General features: G+C 34.3%; 3 protein-coding genes across 3 annotated transcripts; 1 reads left to right on the top strand and 2 right to left on the bottom strand.

Moving 5' to 3' along the window:
• Nucleotides 1-2,884: 2,884 nt before the first annotated feature.
• LOC125867322 (protein SPIRAL1-like 1) lies at nucleotides 2,885-6,484 on the top strand. Its single transcript, XM_049547774.1, has 3 exons — nucleotides 2,885-3,072; nucleotides 4,837-5,133; nucleotides 6,201-6,484. Exons 2-3 carry the CDS (start codon nucleotides 4,876-4,878, stop codon nucleotides 6,279-6,281), a joined length of 339 nt encoding a protein of 112 aa, XP_049403731.1. The 5' UTR covers nucleotides 2,885-3,072; nucleotides 4,837-4,875; the 3' UTR covers nucleotides 6,282-6,484.
• Nucleotides 6,485-6,818: 334 nt separating this feature from the next.
• On the bottom strand, nucleotides 6,819-10,271 carry LOC125869190 (ubiquinone biosynthesis protein COQ4 homolog, mitochondrial). The gene is made up of 3 exons (XM_049549754.1): nucleotides 10,129-10,271; nucleotides 9,640-9,834; nucleotides 6,819-7,555 (listed from the first exon to the last, which is right to left on the bottom strand). Exons 2-3 carry the CDS (start codon nucleotides 9,820-9,822, stop codon nucleotides 7,034-7,036), a joined length of 705 nt encoding a protein of 234 aa, XP_049405711.1. The 5' UTR covers nucleotides 9,823-9,834; nucleotides 10,129-10,271; the 3' UTR covers nucleotides 6,819-7,033.
• A 448-nt stretch (nucleotides 10,272-10,719) lies between these two features.
• LOC125867749 (pentatricopeptide repeat-containing protein At2g30100, chloroplastic) lies at nucleotides 10,720-13,632 on the bottom strand. The gene is made up of 2 exons (XM_049548317.1): nucleotides 12,627-13,632; nucleotides 10,720-11,732 (listed from the first exon to the last, which is right to left on the bottom strand). Exons 1-2 carry the CDS (start codon nucleotides 13,362-13,364, stop codon nucleotides 10,959-10,961), a joined length of 1,512 nt encoding a protein of 503 aa, XP_049404274.1. The 5' UTR covers nucleotides 13,365-13,632; the 3' UTR covers nucleotides 10,720-10,958.
• Nucleotides 13,633-18,974: the final 5,342 nt, after the last annotated feature.

Here is an 18,974-nt window from a genome sequence, read left to right as displayed (position 1 = left end):
CCAAAAGTGCATCAAATATAATAGAAATAACCAAACACAACATAATTAGTTGCACATTATAAAAAAAAAAAAAAAAAACCTGCACAATAAAAAGATAACGAAAATTACCAAAAAATGTACATGATTCTAAATTAGAGTTTCTCTCTCTCCTTTTTATTTTTTTTATTTTCTATTTGATGCTTGACGCTCGTATTAGAGTCCGATTATTTCGAATTCACATCGCATAAGGTCCATTCGGAGAGAAGTGCTCCCTATCAAAGATTTTTATATACCCACGATTCGAGTTTAAAACCTCCAATTAAGAAATGAGCAGTCTCATCCACTGCACCAAATTTGTTGTTGATGGTAATATGAATTTATGTTAAATCTTCATCTTTCATAGGATTCTCCTTCAACAAAACAATTAGAATTTATTAATAAGCATTTACAAAAAAAAACCATACTTATTTTTAGAGGACAACACATATTGTTCCACGTTTACCCTTAATCAAAGGTCTCAAATTCAAGCTTTGGATATGGAAAAAATTCGATTGATACTTATTTTTAGAGGACAACACACATTGCTTCAAGTTCATCCTTAACTAAAGGTCTCAAATTCGAACAATATGGAAAAAATATTGTCGATAACATCACTCTCAAAATAAGTCATGTGGTGTGTGATTCGAATTTAATCAGAACTTTAATACGGATATCAAATATCGAAATAACATATATTTCATATGGATATCAAACATTTAGTGAAAAAAAATAGGAGACCATAATATTGTAAAGGCAAGATAAATTAGGCTATAGTTCTTCCCATAAAATCGAATTCTAAATAAGTATACATAAATGTATCACATATAATATTGAATTAAAATTTTTTATTCTTTTTTTTTGTGTGTGTGTGTGTTCTAATTATCACAATCATGGTGACAATTACAAATTCTCAATGCAGAGCCAGGCATCGTCTCACAACCACCACTTGGATTTTGTGATTTGAAATTATCAAAACAGTTCTTCTCACAACACTGTTCGTCACAAAGTTTAGAACTGCATACACCCAAAGCTGTTAAGCATTGATCATTTAGTACTATCACATTGCTAGCCGTATCATGAATTCCATTAGTACCTGTTCAAGAACATAACATAACCTGCATTATCAATAATAACATATCCAATGAAATTTCATAGATAAATGAGATATTTTATAGCAAAAAAAGTATGTCAACGAACTATTTAGCAATAGATTTACGATGAATACAAGAACAAAAAGAAATAGTGAGAATTGAAAAAATGTACCTAGTACACAAACAAGGAGGAGGAAAAAGCACAAAGTTGATGAGAGTTTAGCCATTTGCTTGTGATGAAAAAAATATATGCAAAAATTATTTTGGAATATGAATATTTAAAGGTAGAAAATGTGTAGAAAGTCTAAAATATAATTAATTGAAAAGACAGATCAAGTGATTTGCTAGATTTGTACCTTCTTTGACTTGGCATATCTTTATTGTGAAAAAATATTAATGTTCTTGTTAAAATGAATAATATGAGACTTGATTTTTTTAATTCTTTTATCTAATATGTTTTATTAAGATATTAACTTTTCTGTTACAATAATTAATAGACATTATGATTGGTCAAATATTTTTTAAATTTTTTCATATTCGATTGGTCAAACAAATATTTTGAGAATATTTTTTCTTGATCAAATATTTTGAAAATATATTCTCTAGAAAAAAAAAGAAGCTTACGCCCTTACCTTTGTATTTATCTAAATTATATACAAATAATTTTAGAATAATAATTTTTGTTTATTTACAAAAATCAACTTATTTTCTAGAAAATATTTTTCAAGCAAACATTTTCCACCATATGTTCTATGTATTGATAGGGATATTTACCTTCTTTAACCTTCAATTATTGATAAGATTTATTTTGGTCTTCAATAATATCCAATATCAAACTACATGTATTGTTGAAATTATCTCATAAACTTATCTATACAAGTTAATGTACACAATAAATCTTCAATTTATTAAATTAAGTCCTTCGTGATTTTGTGTGATTTATAAGCTATGAGTTTAAATTGCAAAAATAATTACTGATATTTGTATTAGAATAAATTATTTCCACCAACTACCATCAAACTTGAATTTAACACTTTTTTCTTGATTAACAACAATAATTTATAGTAAAGAAAATATGCTTATTCCTTTTTCTTTATTTTCTTGCAAAAACAATTTCGCTTACTTTTGTTTCTTTTTCAAAGAAAAGCATCTCCATTTTCTAAACCTCCCCCACATGAAAAATCAATCATGTCGTATCAAATTATCTTTAAATTTATTTTTATTTAAACAATAAAATTATGTTGTATCAAATTACCTTTCAATTCATTTTATTTATACAATAAAATATCAGATTTGAAGTTGATTTAAATAATCCATTAAATATACTCTAGTAGTTTTGATCTTTTGAATTTGTCAAAAATGAGTAATTTTGAATTTCATAAGATATTTAACAAAATTTTAAGGTTAGATATAACGAGAATTATATATATAATAAAAGATTTAATCAAAAACATAAAAAATATTCTAAAAATTCCAAAATGCAAAACTACATCAAATATAATAGAAATAAAATAAAAAGATAACAAAAATTACCAAAAAGGATGTACATGATTCTAGAGTTTTTTTTTTTCTTTTCTATTTGGTGTTTGGTAAGCGTACTAGAGTTCATCCTTAATCAAAAGTCTCGAATTCGAGCGATGAGTATCGAGAAAATCATGTTGAGAGCTTCTCCTTCAAAATGGACTCGGTACTACACTACTCAAATTCAATTAGGACTTTAATTCAAATATTACATACCAAAATAACATAATTTTCAATACGAATATCGAATATCGAACGTGAAAAATAAAAAAAATGGGGGACCATATTGTATATTTTCTCTAGCAAAGCTTCATCATTATTTTTATTTTTATTTTTGAAACAAAAGTAATACTAATAATTATAGGTGAACAAGAGAGGCAATATACTGTACTTCCATTTCTTCTTCACATCCAAATACTGATCTGATCCAAAATAATCAAAGGTAATCAGAAAAGTTTTAACTCTCAGATCTCCTAGAAAAAAATCAGATTTATGCATATGGGGTTGTTTCAATTTGTGTGTATGTATGATTTTGATTCAAAGTTATGGGAATCTGAGCTTTTTTTGGTGATTTTTTGTTGAAAGTTTGGATTTTTATGTGATAAAGTTGAGTTTGGGTTTGTTGGGTTGTTAAATTCATTGTTGGGTTTTGCTTGAAGAAGCAAATTTGTTGTCTTTTTCAATTGAGAACTAGTGGTTGATGAAAATAGTGATAGTGGGTGTTGATTCTTGGTGATTAAGGCTTGATTCTGAGTTTTGAAAGTAAAGAGATTACTGATTCAAAGTGTGAGAGTGTGAGTGATGGGGATGCTATTTGTTTTGATGAGAGATCTGGGGTTGATTCTTTTTTGTCGAAAGTTTGATTTTTGTGATGAAGTTGAGTTTGGGTTTGTGTGCTTGTTAGTTTGTTGTTGTTTGGTTGTTCTGTCATTGTTATGAGGTTTGCTTTAAGAAGCAATTTAGTTGTGTTTGACAATTGAGAAGCATTGGTTGATGAAAATAGTAATATTAGGTGTTAATTCTTAGTTATTAAGGCTTGATTCGAGGTTTCAAAAGTAAGATGTTATTGATTCAGGAAGGGAGAGTGTGGGTGATGGGATGCTATTGTTTTTTACAAGGGATCTGGGGTATTAGGACTTCCTACAGTTGTTTGGGGCTGGTGGAAGAGAACTTAGACATGGTGTATGTTTAGGAAAGGCGTTGATGAATTAGTGAAGCTAGGATTGGAGGAGCGATGAGTACTTTGGTCAGCACTAGGGGACTCCTCATTCATTTTTAATGGGAAAGGTGGTAAGAAATTTAGTGATAGTTTAGGAGAAAATGTGGAGCATAGGAGAATCGACATGTTTCTCCACTCACCTCTAGCCGTTAGTGGTAAGAGGAGAAGAAAGAGACTTTCCAGCCACTTTTACCAATCACCAACTACATCCCCGAGGTCGGAACAATTAGGCACCAAGTTCATAAAGGAAAAATAGAAAATGTGGAGCCTAGGAAAAGCTCAATTAACTAAAAAGGAACACACTAAAGAAGGGAGAGTGGAAAGGTCCCTTTTATCCATAGGTTTAGAATATGCAAGTCTGAAATTGTCTCAGAGACGAGAGCTCTTTATTTGTTTTAGATCATAAAAAATAATGGTGATTTTGGTTTTAATTCAAAGGAGGGAAAGATTATTGGTATGTGACTTGTGAGTATTTCTCTTCCTGTTGTGACGAAGATGATATCTCTGTTTCTTGTGTTTCTTTTCATTCTCCCTGCATGCTTAAGGATGCCTATTGTTGGCAAAATAGTTGTATTCTTCTTCTGATATGTGGTTGAATCATAAATGTCACTCTCCAAGTTTCCCTCGTTGAACTGCAAAGAGAATGCAGACTTTGAAACTTTTAAAGCTACATTAATATTTTCGTGGTTCTTCATGGTTTCTACCAGCACTGTAGTGCATTCATATGGTTATAAGAAGATTCTAATCAACTTCAGTGTTGTACTGATGTTTCATTTCTGAATTATAATTAGACTAGTAGGAGCGTCACAGTCTCCACTAATGCTCAAAGTATAATGGATTTCCTCATTTCTGTCGCTTGATTATCAGCTGTGCTTCTTCTTTTATGTTGTTGCTTGGTGCATGAAATCTTCGCTAACATATTTGAAAGTTTCTCTTATCTTTAATGTATATGGCCTGCCTCTACATCTTGCTGGTTTCTTGAATCAGGTTGTTCCTGGGATTCTTTAACAAGAGAGAATTACAGAAATGGGTCGTGGAGTCAGCTATGGAGGAGGGCAAAGTTCACTGGGATACTTATTTGGAAACGGTGAGGCGCCAAAACCAACCACGGGAAATGCCCCAGCTGTTCAAAGTGAAGGGCAGCCAATAAATAAGGAGCCAGCTTCAAAGCCTACCGTTTCTGCTACAGTTGATGCTACTAAGCAGATTCCTGCTGGTATTCAGAGCACTGCTTCGAGAAACCATTTTGGGGGAGATGGTCAAAACACAGGCAACTTTATCACGGTATTGCCCTCGTGTCAATTAGTATGATGTCTTTTGAAATGCTTGTTTAGTTCATTTTCATGCTTTGCTGGAAAAATATTTTGATTGTTCCGACTTCCGAGGTCGAGTAATAGATAGCTTGCAGGCTGGAACCTCATCTCCAGCAGTGTTTTATAAGTTGAAATAAAAAAGCAACAAGGTCAATGAGGCTTGAAGCAAAACACAAGAAGTTGCACACACTTCTAGGCATACATGTTGCGGAAAATTAAAAACCACCAACACATGTGGATTAATAGTATAATAATCAAATTGCAATTAGATAACTAATTTCTCAAAGTTGAGATTTAAAGAACTGATTGCTTCTTATTGGGATTTCTTTGCACTCATTAGTTGAATTGCGCACTTCTCAAAAGCTTAATGGTTTCACCCATGAAGCAATGATCCCTTGTTTCATATTTCTTCATCGCTTTAAGCGACGAAAGCGATGGCTTTTAATAACACTAATCTCCAGGCTTAATCTCTCTTATCTTAACCACAATTCTGCCATCCATATAATTGAATAGGGACCGATTGTTGGATTTACATCTATCAGGTATTGAACTTGTTTTATTAGCTTTCCTGTCATGAATTTCTTGATAGCATTTTTGCTCGAATGGTACATTTGCACCAGTCTATGAATGTGCATCTTTGTTGCTGCAACCATAGGTGGTCTCACTGGCTGTGTGTTTCATGTTAGGATAAGCTGCTATTACATTTTATTGATGTAAACTCTCCTATTGTGGAGTGAGAATAATTTGTAATCCTGCGTTTTTGGGGGGACTGCTGACTTCCTGACCGACTTCTTATATATTGTTGTGGATTTTGAGATTGATCTGTGGCATTTGCTTGCCAGTTAGAGTTCCATTCAGATTAAAATGCTTTAGTTCCTACTCGGGAATGATATTTGTCAGTTTGTCATTGAATTATGATGAAATAATTTTGGCCTCTTACAATGGAGTGGGTCTTGTTAATTCTTGTCCTGTATAATTGTATCGTTGATTTCTCAATAAACGTGTCTAATTTTAACTGGAGCTATTACCTTGATGTAGGACCGGCCATCTACCAAAGTCCATGCTGCTCCTGGAGGTGGATCTTCTTTGGGTTATCTCTTCGGTGGTGGCAGCAACTAAGCAATTCTCCAATCTACAGTTGGATAATTGTTTTATCACTTCTTTACCTTTTGTGTTTCGACACTATGTTGTAATTGTAATTGTGAGTACTTCAGGTTGTTGTTAAGGGTTAGTTGCATAAGGCTTTGATCCAAAGTCCCAGTTGACACCCATGAAACTAAAGTTACTTTCAATGTAATATGCCACTTTTGTTAATTGATCATATGATTGAACAGCTTTTCTTGCCTATACTTCATATCTGTGATTGTTAAGGGAAACTAGACATTGTTGACTACTTACTAATCTTCTACCACAGTTCTCGACTTTCATATCCTGTTCATGGTAAGTTGCAGGTGTGTCATGTCATGCCTAATTACCTCTCCCCGATACTTTTTCGACCTACCTCCACATATGTCTAGACACACCATAGCTAACCTGTTACACCTCCTCATTGGAGCATCATCTCTTCACTTGCCCGAACTTCATATTATATCATTGCAAATTATTGTCTTTTCATCATGACAAACTACAAAAGGTTTAAACTTGATGAGTTATAATATGGTTTCACAGCAAGTATTTGGTTGGTTCTATAACAATGGTGTGATAAAAAGAGCATTTCATCCCACAAACTAACAAGTACAAATGAAAATGAGAACAAAAGAAAATAACTCACAAAAACCTTAAAAGGTTTGTGTTACTACACTCATATATAGATATCTACGTTTGTTCGTATAGAGCAAATTGCAGGAAAGTCTAATAGTTTCAATTCCTCTTCAAAGAGGTACAGCTATTGTTGCATTTGGTCTTGGAGGAGGTGGAGCTGGAATTATTCCCCATTTACGACGAACATCTTCCAAATCCTCATGAAAATGTTTTTCATAGTAAACACACATAAGATCTGTGCTACGAGCTCCAGCCTTAAGCGCCCATGGGAAGTAATGCTGGTAAAATAAGCTCCTTTGCTTGTCACTAAACCTTGCTGTACCCCCTAGCACAGACATCAAACACATGGGGAGTAGCATCTGTTCAAACTCGATCACTTTTAGTGATGTTTCTCCGATCAGGTTTGTTGGAAGGTCAAAAAGGGTGTGCCAGAAGTCATGCACCTCACGAGCACGCATAGCTACATATGCTAACTCTTCAGTTTCCATGAATCGCACTGGTGGGCGATCATCTGGTGAAAAGTTCCTAGATCCCATGAACCTTGCGTATGCAGCACCAAAAGTGTTGTCAGGCAGGTCCCATGCATGCCCCACATTTGTAGAGATCACACGAGGTCGCTCCAACAGTATTTCCTGAGGTATAAGTATAAATACATCCAAAACTACAATCAATAGACGAAAATTACTTCAAACTAGTTGTAGGAAACTTAAAAACGGATAGAATGAGGAGTAAAATGAGATGATGAGTACTCTAATAAAACGGCAAATGAACATATATCACAAGCTTTATGTTAGTACTATCTGCCTTATAACTGCTAGATCTTTCAGAGTTTAGTACAGGTTGCCAGCATACAAAGCACCCCAAACTTGATAAGACAAGAAAGATGGTCAGAAGCATAATCGATACTGGCTTATCTGTTCCAGCTAGGACAAAACAGAGAACTCATTAGGAAAGCGAAAGAGAAGAACGACACAGCTAAGAGTTTCCAAGTATTTGCTTGAGCCACTTTGTTCACTGCATAAGTGAGCCCCTAACTGCACCTTACATCAAGCTATCAAGGCACTAAAGTAACACTTAGCTGTACTTCAACAGTCAACACCACCGGCACATGCCAGGCAACAGCTATGGACAAGTTCACAATGCTTCCAGTTAGGTACATGGTGTAAGCAATACAAAGATCTTAAAAGATGCTGAAATCTTAGGGTGACAGCAAAATAACTACATTGAAGCAAGGGATGCTAACAGGAGGGCACTAGTGATTGCACCAGAAAACAACAAGATGTGCAATTTGGGTATTTTGCTTGATGAAACAAGGCAGAGTTGGTGAGGCAAAAGAGCCCTTGAGTTAAACCAGCCGTGGGAGATTCCCACCTCAAGGCATACGAGAGAACACAGCAGATGATCTGGGACTTCGAGTCTGAAATGATGAATAAAGGTGGTGATAGGTTTCAATAAAGCAAGCCGTTTGAAGGCTTCTTGGAACAAGATTCGAAAATGCAGCTGACCAATGAGATGAATTATGGGAGACTCTCAAGGAACCTTAAGAGAACCAGAAAACATGATGTGTACGAAGTCAATTCCATCAGAGCAAAAAGAGGAAAGATGCCCGGTGTTATTGCCACATATCAATGATGTTGAACAGGCTATAATTTCTGCTGCTTTGTCTCAAGTGATGAAACATTGAAGCTGAAAGGAAGTAAAGATATTGGAATCCATCTGAGGATATTGAAAAAGAAATTGAGGGTCTTTCAAGACAGTACCTTGTCTATGAGTCCACAACCTTGACTAACATTATTGATTTAACTATCATTATTAATCTAATTGCATTTTAAATTTTGATGTTCTTTCAAGACAGTACTAGTCATGATGAGTATGGTTACCAAATGCACAATCAAATTGGATGTCATTGAGAACAAGTAATGCATGAGACAACCTAAACCTGCTACAAATAGCTCAAGAAATTGCACCAAAAAGTAAGGACTACAAAGTGCAGCCACATCTCAGTCAGTTGAGGCAAGTAGACATCCCTAAATTGGCATTTGAAGAACTGGATGATCACTCTTCTCATAATACTGGGAATTTGGATTCAATGGGCTGCTTGCTAAGGGTAGGAGTATGAATAAACTATTTCCTTGTATCAGAAACTAGTTTGTTCTATTTGATCGAATACTGGCAATTCATATGTTGCTACAAGTATAGAGTTAGGAGGAAGTGAAAGATCCTCAAAAGTTATTGTGAGTTCACAATAACTTCAGTCGTCACAAAAGTTCACAAGTGACCATAGCCACAGCCCACATAGTAAAGGTGCATTTCAATTTTAAGTTGCTATAAAATATTCGAAGGATCAACATTCAGTGCCTATACCCTCTTCATAAGTTTGAGGTACATAAACACAAATGGAGGGTCAATCTAATGTAGGTTAGATTAAAACATTCTAACAAGTATCAAAGGAAGTGTCCTTCGTTCTAATACAAGAATAAAAATAACTGCAAGTGACATCCACTTTGTAGTTAAACAGTTTGCATATTTAGATTCGATGCAGTAGCCCATGGACGTTTGAACCAAACGAAGTAATCACAAACCCCTTCTAATTGCACTGCAAAGAACCTTTTTCACAAAATATTATAGGATTATTTCTTAAAGACTAATCAGCCAATGTGATGGGACTAGCAAATCAAATATATAAATGAAGAGCAAATCAAGTAAAAGGCCTTACTCTGCCTTCAGGACTCTTCTTCATCCTTTCAAGAACCCTATCAAAAGCTGGTTTCCCCGTCGTCTCACCCAAAGCAGCAATAAGATCTGCTCTTCGAGGATCTAACAATGCACCAACTGCAGAACCAACTGCAACAGCAGCCTGCTGCCACCCTTTCAACCGAAAACGACTACATCGTATCATGACAACCCAATTCTGAAAAACAAAAACAAAAAACTGAATCAGGAAACAAAAATTTGAAATCAAAATCCATACTTTCCTCAAACCAATTACATAAACTTCAAAACCCACCAACATCTATCAACATGATTCGTCAAATGATAAATAAATTGGTTGAGGCAATTTCACAAGCAATTAGTAGGCAAAAATGAAATTGCGAATCTTACAAGGAATCAAGATTAATTAAAGGTTATAATCCATTGATTGGTTGCTATACATTAAGGGGTTGTTAAAAAGAAAGCAAAAATCACCATAATTAAGAGTTCATACCGATTAGTTCAACGAAGAGATACAGAGAAAAAGAGCAAAGCTGAAATAACGTTCTTGTTTTGTTTGGTTTCTGTTTTGCACCCTTTTTATTAATGTCCAATAAATATTTTTTGTTAGAAGTTTGGATATGTTTGGTGTTTCGGCAGTCAATTCAAACCTATGTGGTATATTAACAAATTATGATTTCGAGAATTATTCATTACGAAAGTACCTTTCTTTGAGTAATTATGTAAAATCATTCACATCTATGTCGTATATTAACAAATTATGATTTCAAGCATCATTCATTATAAAAATAGACATGTTGTTTCTGAACCAATTAAGATTTGCACATGTTCTCAAGCGTCTATTACATAAACAGTAGACACTTCATCTATAAGCTCCCAAACAAACAACAGTTACATACATATATTCAGAATAGTGGCAGTAATAGTCTCCAATAATAGATACAAGGGCATAGTTTATTATTCATTTTAATGTGACATGGGAAGTAATTGCGTACTTTTACAACAACAATAAACCAGTTTAATCCACAAGTGGAGTCCAGAAAAGGTAGAATGTACGCAGACACTACCCCTACCTCATGTTGTTTTACATCTACATTAATATATACAAACTCGAACTCGAACTTGAGAACAAGATGCTTAATGTTGCAATTCTGGACATCTAAATTAGACCAGCAGCCAACATCTTGCCCTCTCTCTCTCTCTCGCTCACTGTATGTTTCTCGAATCATCTAAAACTATACATATTATACACATCAAAGCCTGCAACAGACGAGAGCACCGTCTTCTATAGCTTCAGAACAGGAGGGGGCTTCTCCAAGTTGCTCAAAGAGTCCTTATTATCCATAGTCTATATTTCTTTATATACAGATATACAAGACATGGACCAATCAAACTCGCATCTGAAAGGTGTTTGCAAAGGTTAAGGTATGTTTCCAAGCTTCCAGATTGTTGAATTCGTCGTCTTAGTCTCTGCAGCACAGCTGCTCTGTCCAGAAAATCTGGATACAAACCCAAGTCAAGCATCTTAATTACTGTTTCTGCAGCATTCTCTAAGTGTCCGCCTTTAATGTAACCTCTTAACAGCCATGACAATGTTTTCTTTTTCTGTAACGAGCTTGAAGCCTCCATCCCGGTAAGCAGCCTTGAGATGGGGCCTAGCTCCTTTTGGGAAGCACATATTGCTAAGACAATGTCTTGAAGATCTCCGGTGACTTCCTTGCCAGACAACTTCATTTGCCACAAATGTCTCTCAGCTTCTATTCCGCGGCCAGCACAGACATACATTGCAAGAAGCCTCTCATGAACCACCCCAAAAAGAGAAGGGCCACCCTCTTGAATCAACCAATCAGACATTTGTACACCCTCAGCCAATAGATCTGCTTGATATTCTTCAATGAGCCTAAGATTTTCTAAATCAAGCTCAGCAACAAGACCAGTTCTGGCAAAACCTTTTAATTTGCGTAGAGCTTTCCCAAATTCATTCAGCTCTTTTACCACAGCTGTCATTGCAATTAAATAGCTGTATAACTCTGGCTTTAACCCAGAATCTCGAATGTCAATAACTAGTTTGACCGCATCCTTGTAATTACCCACCTCCTGACAGAAACATAAAGCTTTGAGACATGGATATAATTTTGCAAACCAAATCCTAGAAGCAGGAAAATTACATACATACAACTACATTTTTTTGATAAGGTTATATAAAACATGAAGAAGTTACTACCAGACCTTTTTCCTCTCTACTTGGTATTCACCCCCTTTCTTTCTACTATATAACAAAACATTGGACCATATCACTTTCTCAAAACCAAAGTACAGAGCAGTTTAACCGGAGGACAGAGAGAGTTTGCAGCGATAAATTCATGGTGAAGTGATCCTAGATGCCATAGCAAAGAGTTTCCTTATCAAGGTTAATTGTCTAACTTTATTTGGCAATCATAGTTTGTGAATTTGGTTGCCACAACCTATCCAACCAGACCGACTAAATATTTCGCCAACAAACCATCTATAAACATTCTACAAGTAATCATATTCAAGTGGCACAATGAGGCACACATGTTTCTCACAATAAGGATGGGAAAATAGAATACATACACAATTGTCCTAACATCACTGTGGGGTGGGGGGGGGGGGGGGTATTTGCTTCAATCCAATACCATATTACTCAAAGCTGGGGAGAGAAAACAATACTCGGTGACATCACCTTTTTAATGGGAGAAATACACCAAATATTTACAGCTAACAAGTGGAGTACTAAGCGTTAAACTCCACGAGTATACAAGGATTACCATCATTTTCCAGGCAAAACTCGACGAGTATACAAGGATTACCATCATTTTCCAGGCAAGGTAACCAAATTCTACCTATCTTTAGTTTAAGACCACAAGATTCAATATTTACTTTCTTAAACTATGTGTTAAGTCAAAACGACAAACAAATTGAAACGGAAGGAGTACATAGCATAAAATTCAATGAGTATATAAAGATTACCATCATCTTCCAAGCAAGATAACCAGCAGGACCAGCCTTATGCCCATCTACATTACCATCTGAGTAAGCAATCTGCCTCCTCAACACCTCCTTCACGAACGACACAGCTCCCTCCCTCTCACCCGCGTCCCAATACAAAGATATAACCTTTTCAACCATACTAAAACTCGGGTTCAATCCTACACAGTCCATATCAACCAACAAGTCCACTACATCTCCTGCTTCACTCTTAGACCCAATCAACTTCTGCACCCATCCACACATTATCGAAACCATAAGCTCCATCGTCTCCTTATCGACTCTATTCTCTTTCCTTAACCACTCAAACACCTCCAACGCACACCACGAATCCCTCCCTTCCTGCGCAAAATACACTAACACCAACTGCAATTCTCTATCAGATAACCTCTCATTCATTTCCTCAAGTACATCTGATGGCTCTCTCGTCATTCTTTCTAGTTCCTCAATCGCCTCGAAAAAACAATCACTCATCTCATTCTTCTCCTCATCATCACTCGTCACAAAACTACCCAATTCAACCGAATTAAACAACTTAAACCCATTCCTCCTTGGATTAACAAAACTAGGGCTTCGACTACTACAACCCACCCCACCCAAAACCCAGCTACTCCTCCATTTCAGCCAAGTTTGAGGGTTACCCAAACCACACCGTTTAGGAAAAACAACTTTACTTAATCCCAGATAGGTAAGAGATGCAATTTCGTTAACAGTAGCCATATATCTCAGTCTTTTCAAGGAAAAGCTAACTTTGCTCAAACAGATGATAATCGGTTGAAACAGAATTCAGATGTGAAAATTATAGCAAAAAAAATGAGCTTTTAGTGAGCTGAACCCTGAAGGATGTTTAAAATGGAAAGTGAGGAAGGATGAAACACGGCGGTGGACGGCGGTGTTGCCGGTGAATGAAAACGGAAAGTGAGGCTAACAAAGAAGATGATGTTTTAAGCAAGTGCCATTAGATTTCTAATGGCTTTGTTTGAATGATTGTTACCTTATAATTATTCATATTATATATATAGTAGTACAAAACCGAGTATTTATTTTGATAGTGTAGTATGGAGTTATTTTGTGACTACACGAAATTGCTCGGATGATAAGTATTTTTATTAAAATAATAAGATTTACAATTGTGAGTTCGAGTCATTAAGAAATAAAAGTCAAAAAGGTAAAAGCTTGAAGGGAGATAAAAAGGTTTAAATTCATGAGTTCGAGTCATTAAGAAATAAAAGTCAGAAACGTAAATGCAATTTTCAACAATTTAAAAAACAAATAAAAATGTGTTTTCATTTTTTTCACTCTAAATCACTCATAAAAAGTCTAAAATAACTTTAATTTGTGTTGAGAGAAGTATTGAAAACACCATAAACTTGGCGTGAATTGTTTGTGTTCCTGAACTATTGACGGTCTTAAAAACACTCATCTACTTGACTACATTTAGATACACCTTCGAGTTGTCATATAACATAGCTAGTGGTCTCAAAATTTTGTAGGGGTACATGACTCTTAATAAAAAGGCGAAAGATATGTTAAAAACACTCCTATTTATATCGAGTTTAGGGGTATTTTTTAATATTTCTCTCATTAGTATTTTGACTGAACACAACTTCTATTTTCACATAGTATTTCACTTTGAAAATAAAAAGTACTTTTACAATTTCCCAATAAAACATGGTCAAACGTTCACCTAAAATATCTTATACTTTTATGTAACTATTGATTTAGTATGATCATATTATTACTCTCCTCTTTTCTTTTTTTCTTATTTTGAATTTATTTATTACTTAATTATATTTTATTTCTTATATTAAGTTTATCCGTGTACTCTACTTTGCTTTACAGTTTATAGAATATATAAGATTTATTCTTTAGATTATTAACGACGTAACAACCAAAAAAGATGCTTCTATTTAAATATTATATTTATTAAAATAATATAACAGATTTTAATATTGATATGTAACAAATATTTAGAAAACGTGTGGTTAGCTAAAAGATGAAACTTGCTTCTTCTTTTTTTGAAAAAAATATTGAGGTTGCTTTCTGTTCACAAAAATATTCGTATTACATACTTATTTTAAGGATGTACTTATATTGTGGCCGGTGATTATATTTTAGGAATGCTTTTTATTAAAAAGTTATAGTAGGTACATGTAAATTAATTTTTTATTTTGACATTAATAGCGTGTTATAACTTTGTTGATTAAATTTTTTTTAGTAGTACGTAGTTGAATATAGATTTGTTTAATCACAATCAATGGTATAAGATCAATTACTATAAACAATGTAGATGGTCAACAAAAGGGGTTAAAATAAATTTGTGGCATTGTTTGTTTTTATTAAAATTAAGAGATCTGAATTTGAATGCGCGTTTGAATGATTGGATGTTGTTTTAAGATGTAGTTGATGTTACGGTGATTAGAGTAATGATGACTGATATAGTGGTGGTTGTGATGGTCAAGTTGATTGATGTTAGTAGTTGGTGGTGGAAATGACTGGTAATAGAGATTGGTTGTAGTTGTGGTAGTGGATGATAGTGATGACGGATGTGACAATGACAACATTGTATGGTGGTGGTGTCAAAGTGGACAAATAATTATATAATGACGAAGATAGTAGGTGCGGTAACGATTGATATTAGAGTTGGCAGCAATAAAAGTTGTCAATGATAATTGCGATGATAGATGTGATTGATGATGGTAATAATGGTAGTAACTATGATGACAGAGATGGTTATTAACGATAGCTAATGATTATATATAAAATGATGGATAAAAATTATCCACAAAATATAAAAATACCTAAGATTTGAATCATTCAAATACAACCCTTCATTATTATTTAAACTAGGACACAAGTGGAAGAATAATAATACTAATACGTAACAGCAAAGAAAAGGAAAGGGAAAATAAAATATTGCAAAGGGATAATGAATTATAAAGTCTTAGATTTATTCCAACTTTTACTTCTATGCACTTCTTGTAAATTTCCTCTAAAAAAGGATTGACTTTGTTCTAGCATGTCATCAATTACATACAAGAACAATAAATAAGTCCAATTGACTGTTATTTTTATCACAAATACATTCCTTTGAAAATGAAATTTCAACTTGTTTTGGAATATCAACTACCAACTTCATAGCTCCTTTTTGGAAATTAGACTTTGGAAAAAAAATAATTACAAGCAACCAAATAATTCAAGTTTTATAGTGTGTTGATGTTACAAAATGAGCTTTAAAAGAATTCCTACTAGTCACAAGATAGTTGAAGTGTGTTTTAATACATAAATAATGATAGTTCATAAAAAAAAAAAAGAACAATTGATAGTTAAAATGTGAAAAAGAAAGATGGTGTATTTGATCATTAACTCTTTTTTACTTACAATACTATTACTTTAGCAAGCGTAAATTAACAATTGCAAATTGAAATACCAAAGTTGGTTATTTGATTTTTAAAATATTTATATTCATCAGTGATGGCGGAGATGATTTGTAGTAATGGTGATAGTAATAGTTGGTGTTGTAGACTAGTAATAGTGATGACTAGTGGGGATAGTTGTAATGGTGGAGATAGTTGGTGTAATGATGGCGGTTGATAGAGATGATTGTGATGGTTAAGTTGATTGTTGTTAGTAGTTGGTGGTGTTTACTGTGATGATTGAAGAATATGTGGTGGTTGAAAATGTGTCTGTGATAGTTGACGGCAGTGCTAATTGTAATGGTGGAGGTGGTTGGTAGTAGTCGTAGTGCCTGATGGTGGACGTGGCAGTGATGACTTAGGCGGCGGCATTGGACATAATTATAATGATGGAGGTGGTAAGTATAGTAGTGATTATTAGTAGCAGTACTAGTTGTGACGATAGAGGTGATTGGTGGTTGACGATTATAATGATAGTTGATAATAGTGATGGTGATTGTGATGACAGAGATGATAAGTGATGATATATCGTTGGTAATTGCGGATAGAAAGGGTGAAAATTACATATATTAATGATATTAAAACTTTATTAAGGATTTTAATGATTGAAACTTGATCAAAGATGAAGAGTTTATTTCCAACCGACATTCACTATTATTTTAGCAAAAGAATATTAAGACTTGCAAATTGAGATACCAAAGTTAGTAAATTGGGAGAGTACAACATCTAACTTAGCTTCATTTCTTCAACTTGAGCACCTCCAAGTTTTCTAATCTTCCTATAGTTGTAATCGAAATGATGACAAGGTCAACTTCTTGAGGTTCCTAGGAAAGTTGATCTCAAGTCGCTTTGCACCATGTTTTAGAAAATAGACCTTAAATTTAAGTGATTCGAGTTTATTCAAAGAGTACTCTAAATGTTTACCAGTCATAACACTCACAGTACATATAATTTACCAATCACTAGCTTCCAAATGTTTTAAGCTCACCATACCCCCATATTGCATAAGATAGATCTAATCTGCGCGATTCTCTGAGTATCAATGTTTTTAAGTAGTTGAGGTTGGCTAACCATGATGGATCTTCCTCAAAATTCCCCTTCATGGACAAGTATCTTAAATTAATCAAGAATTGAATATAATTCAAGCTTTGTCTTTCTCTTATTATATACTTGAGAAATAGTACTTCATGAGCATACTTCAAAACGACTTGTAATATCATTATGAGTATACAATCTCTTTGCCATAGTTGTCTTGCCTATTCCAGGCATTCCAACAGCGCGACTACATCCAAATGTTTCGTACCCCATACAAGTTGATGCATCACCTCTGTTGTCTCATCCTCAAATCCCACAATTTCTTCTGAAGTAGTTGTGGTCATACTTGAGTCACAAATTGTGTGCACAATCAACAGAGCGACAGAGTCTTGAATTTTTTAAAATGCAAAATTGCTAACTTCTTGTAGAGTGATGCTCAATATATTGTAGTAGAAAAAATGTATAATAAAGTTTAGGGAGAAAAATGTTACTAACAGATATTGTGCTTGGAATCAAATGATTGAGAAATCTTAGAATTGCTTTGTGGTATGGAAGAACATGTTACAGAAGCAACTCTGTTTATAGGAGTACTAGTCAAGATTTAGCAAGTACTAATGGATTGACTTCTTTTTTTTTTTCACCTAGTCTTCGCTATCGAGTATCGCTAACTAAATTTTGATGCGCACTCATTTCTGGGGAAGACGCCCTCAACAAGATTATTCTAGCGAATTCAATACTTTTAATTAAGGATGAAGAGATCTCGATCATACCAGCACAAACGCATTGTATAGTCAAAAGGATTGACTTGTTCTAATGTGTCATCAACTAGCAATTAAGTACAATAAATAAATTCTATTGACTTTTTATTCGTATTACATACTTATTTTAACAATGAGTGTAGACTCTAAGATTTTATCAGGTATTTGAAGGTTTTCCGCTGTTTCAATCCAGCCAGCTTGCTCTCTATTTGTCTGGCTGCGTTGGGTTCGCATTTTACTCAGATTGGTTATATTCAACATGCATGCCAAGTAGTTTCTGACTTGTTTTATCTGTTAAAGTTCCTGATGTTGGTTCATTTATATTTAGTTTATTGGCACTCCCCATTGGATGGCACCAGAAGTTATTCAAGCAAGTCGTTATGACTTGTTTGCTCTCAGTCAACTGTTTTTTGGTTTGTATCCACTCTCCTTTTGAGCAAGAATTCCTATTAAAACTCCTCAATTCCTATCAGTTTTAGAGCAACTTGTTTTGTATATCAATCAATCAAAATACCTCAGAGATGCTAAAGGTATTGTATAAGTTTACTATCACTTGGCAAAGCTATGTGGAGTATACTAATTTTTCTTCCATTTACCTTGAAAACCACGAATTCATCGAAAAATTCAAAGATGGAGCTTCTGTAATGATGCCAAAGATTGACAAGGCCAAGCAAATTAGGGAAGCGCAAGAAAGTGGGATTCTGTTTCTTGAAGCCTTGTGCTGCAACTTCAGGTAATGGGAGGTCCAAAGGTGAACGAAAACGATGATTCAGTTCCCTCTAAGCCCAAAAATGATGATGCTTGGTGGAGCCTGTGGGAGAAGATGACCTTCAGTTTCATCTTGCATTATATATTTGATTGAGATTCTGTAGGAAGCAAAGATACAATTGATAATGAGTTGTATCTCAACATGTTCAATTATCTCATCTTTATGGACAATTTGGAGAAGAATATATCAAACATTAGTACATATCTCATTATTGCTTCTCATTGCCAAACTACATAATTTTATTAACCGTTAGATCAAACGTTTACCATCATGTCAAAAATTATAACTGATAGCAAAGACATAGCTTTATTTCTTAACTAAATCAAGCATCATGTTCGATCATGATTCAAAT

The sequence above is a fragment of the Solanum stenotomum genome, chromosome 6, assembly GCF_019186545.1.
Source record: "Solanum stenotomum isolate F172 chromosome 6, ASM1918654v1, whole genome shotgun sequence".
In the NCBI taxonomy this organism is placed as follows: domain Eukaryota; kingdom Viridiplantae; phylum Streptophyta; class Magnoliopsida; order Solanales; family Solanaceae; genus Solanum; species Solanum stenotomum.
This window is presented reverse-complemented; position numbering and strand designations above follow the sequence as displayed.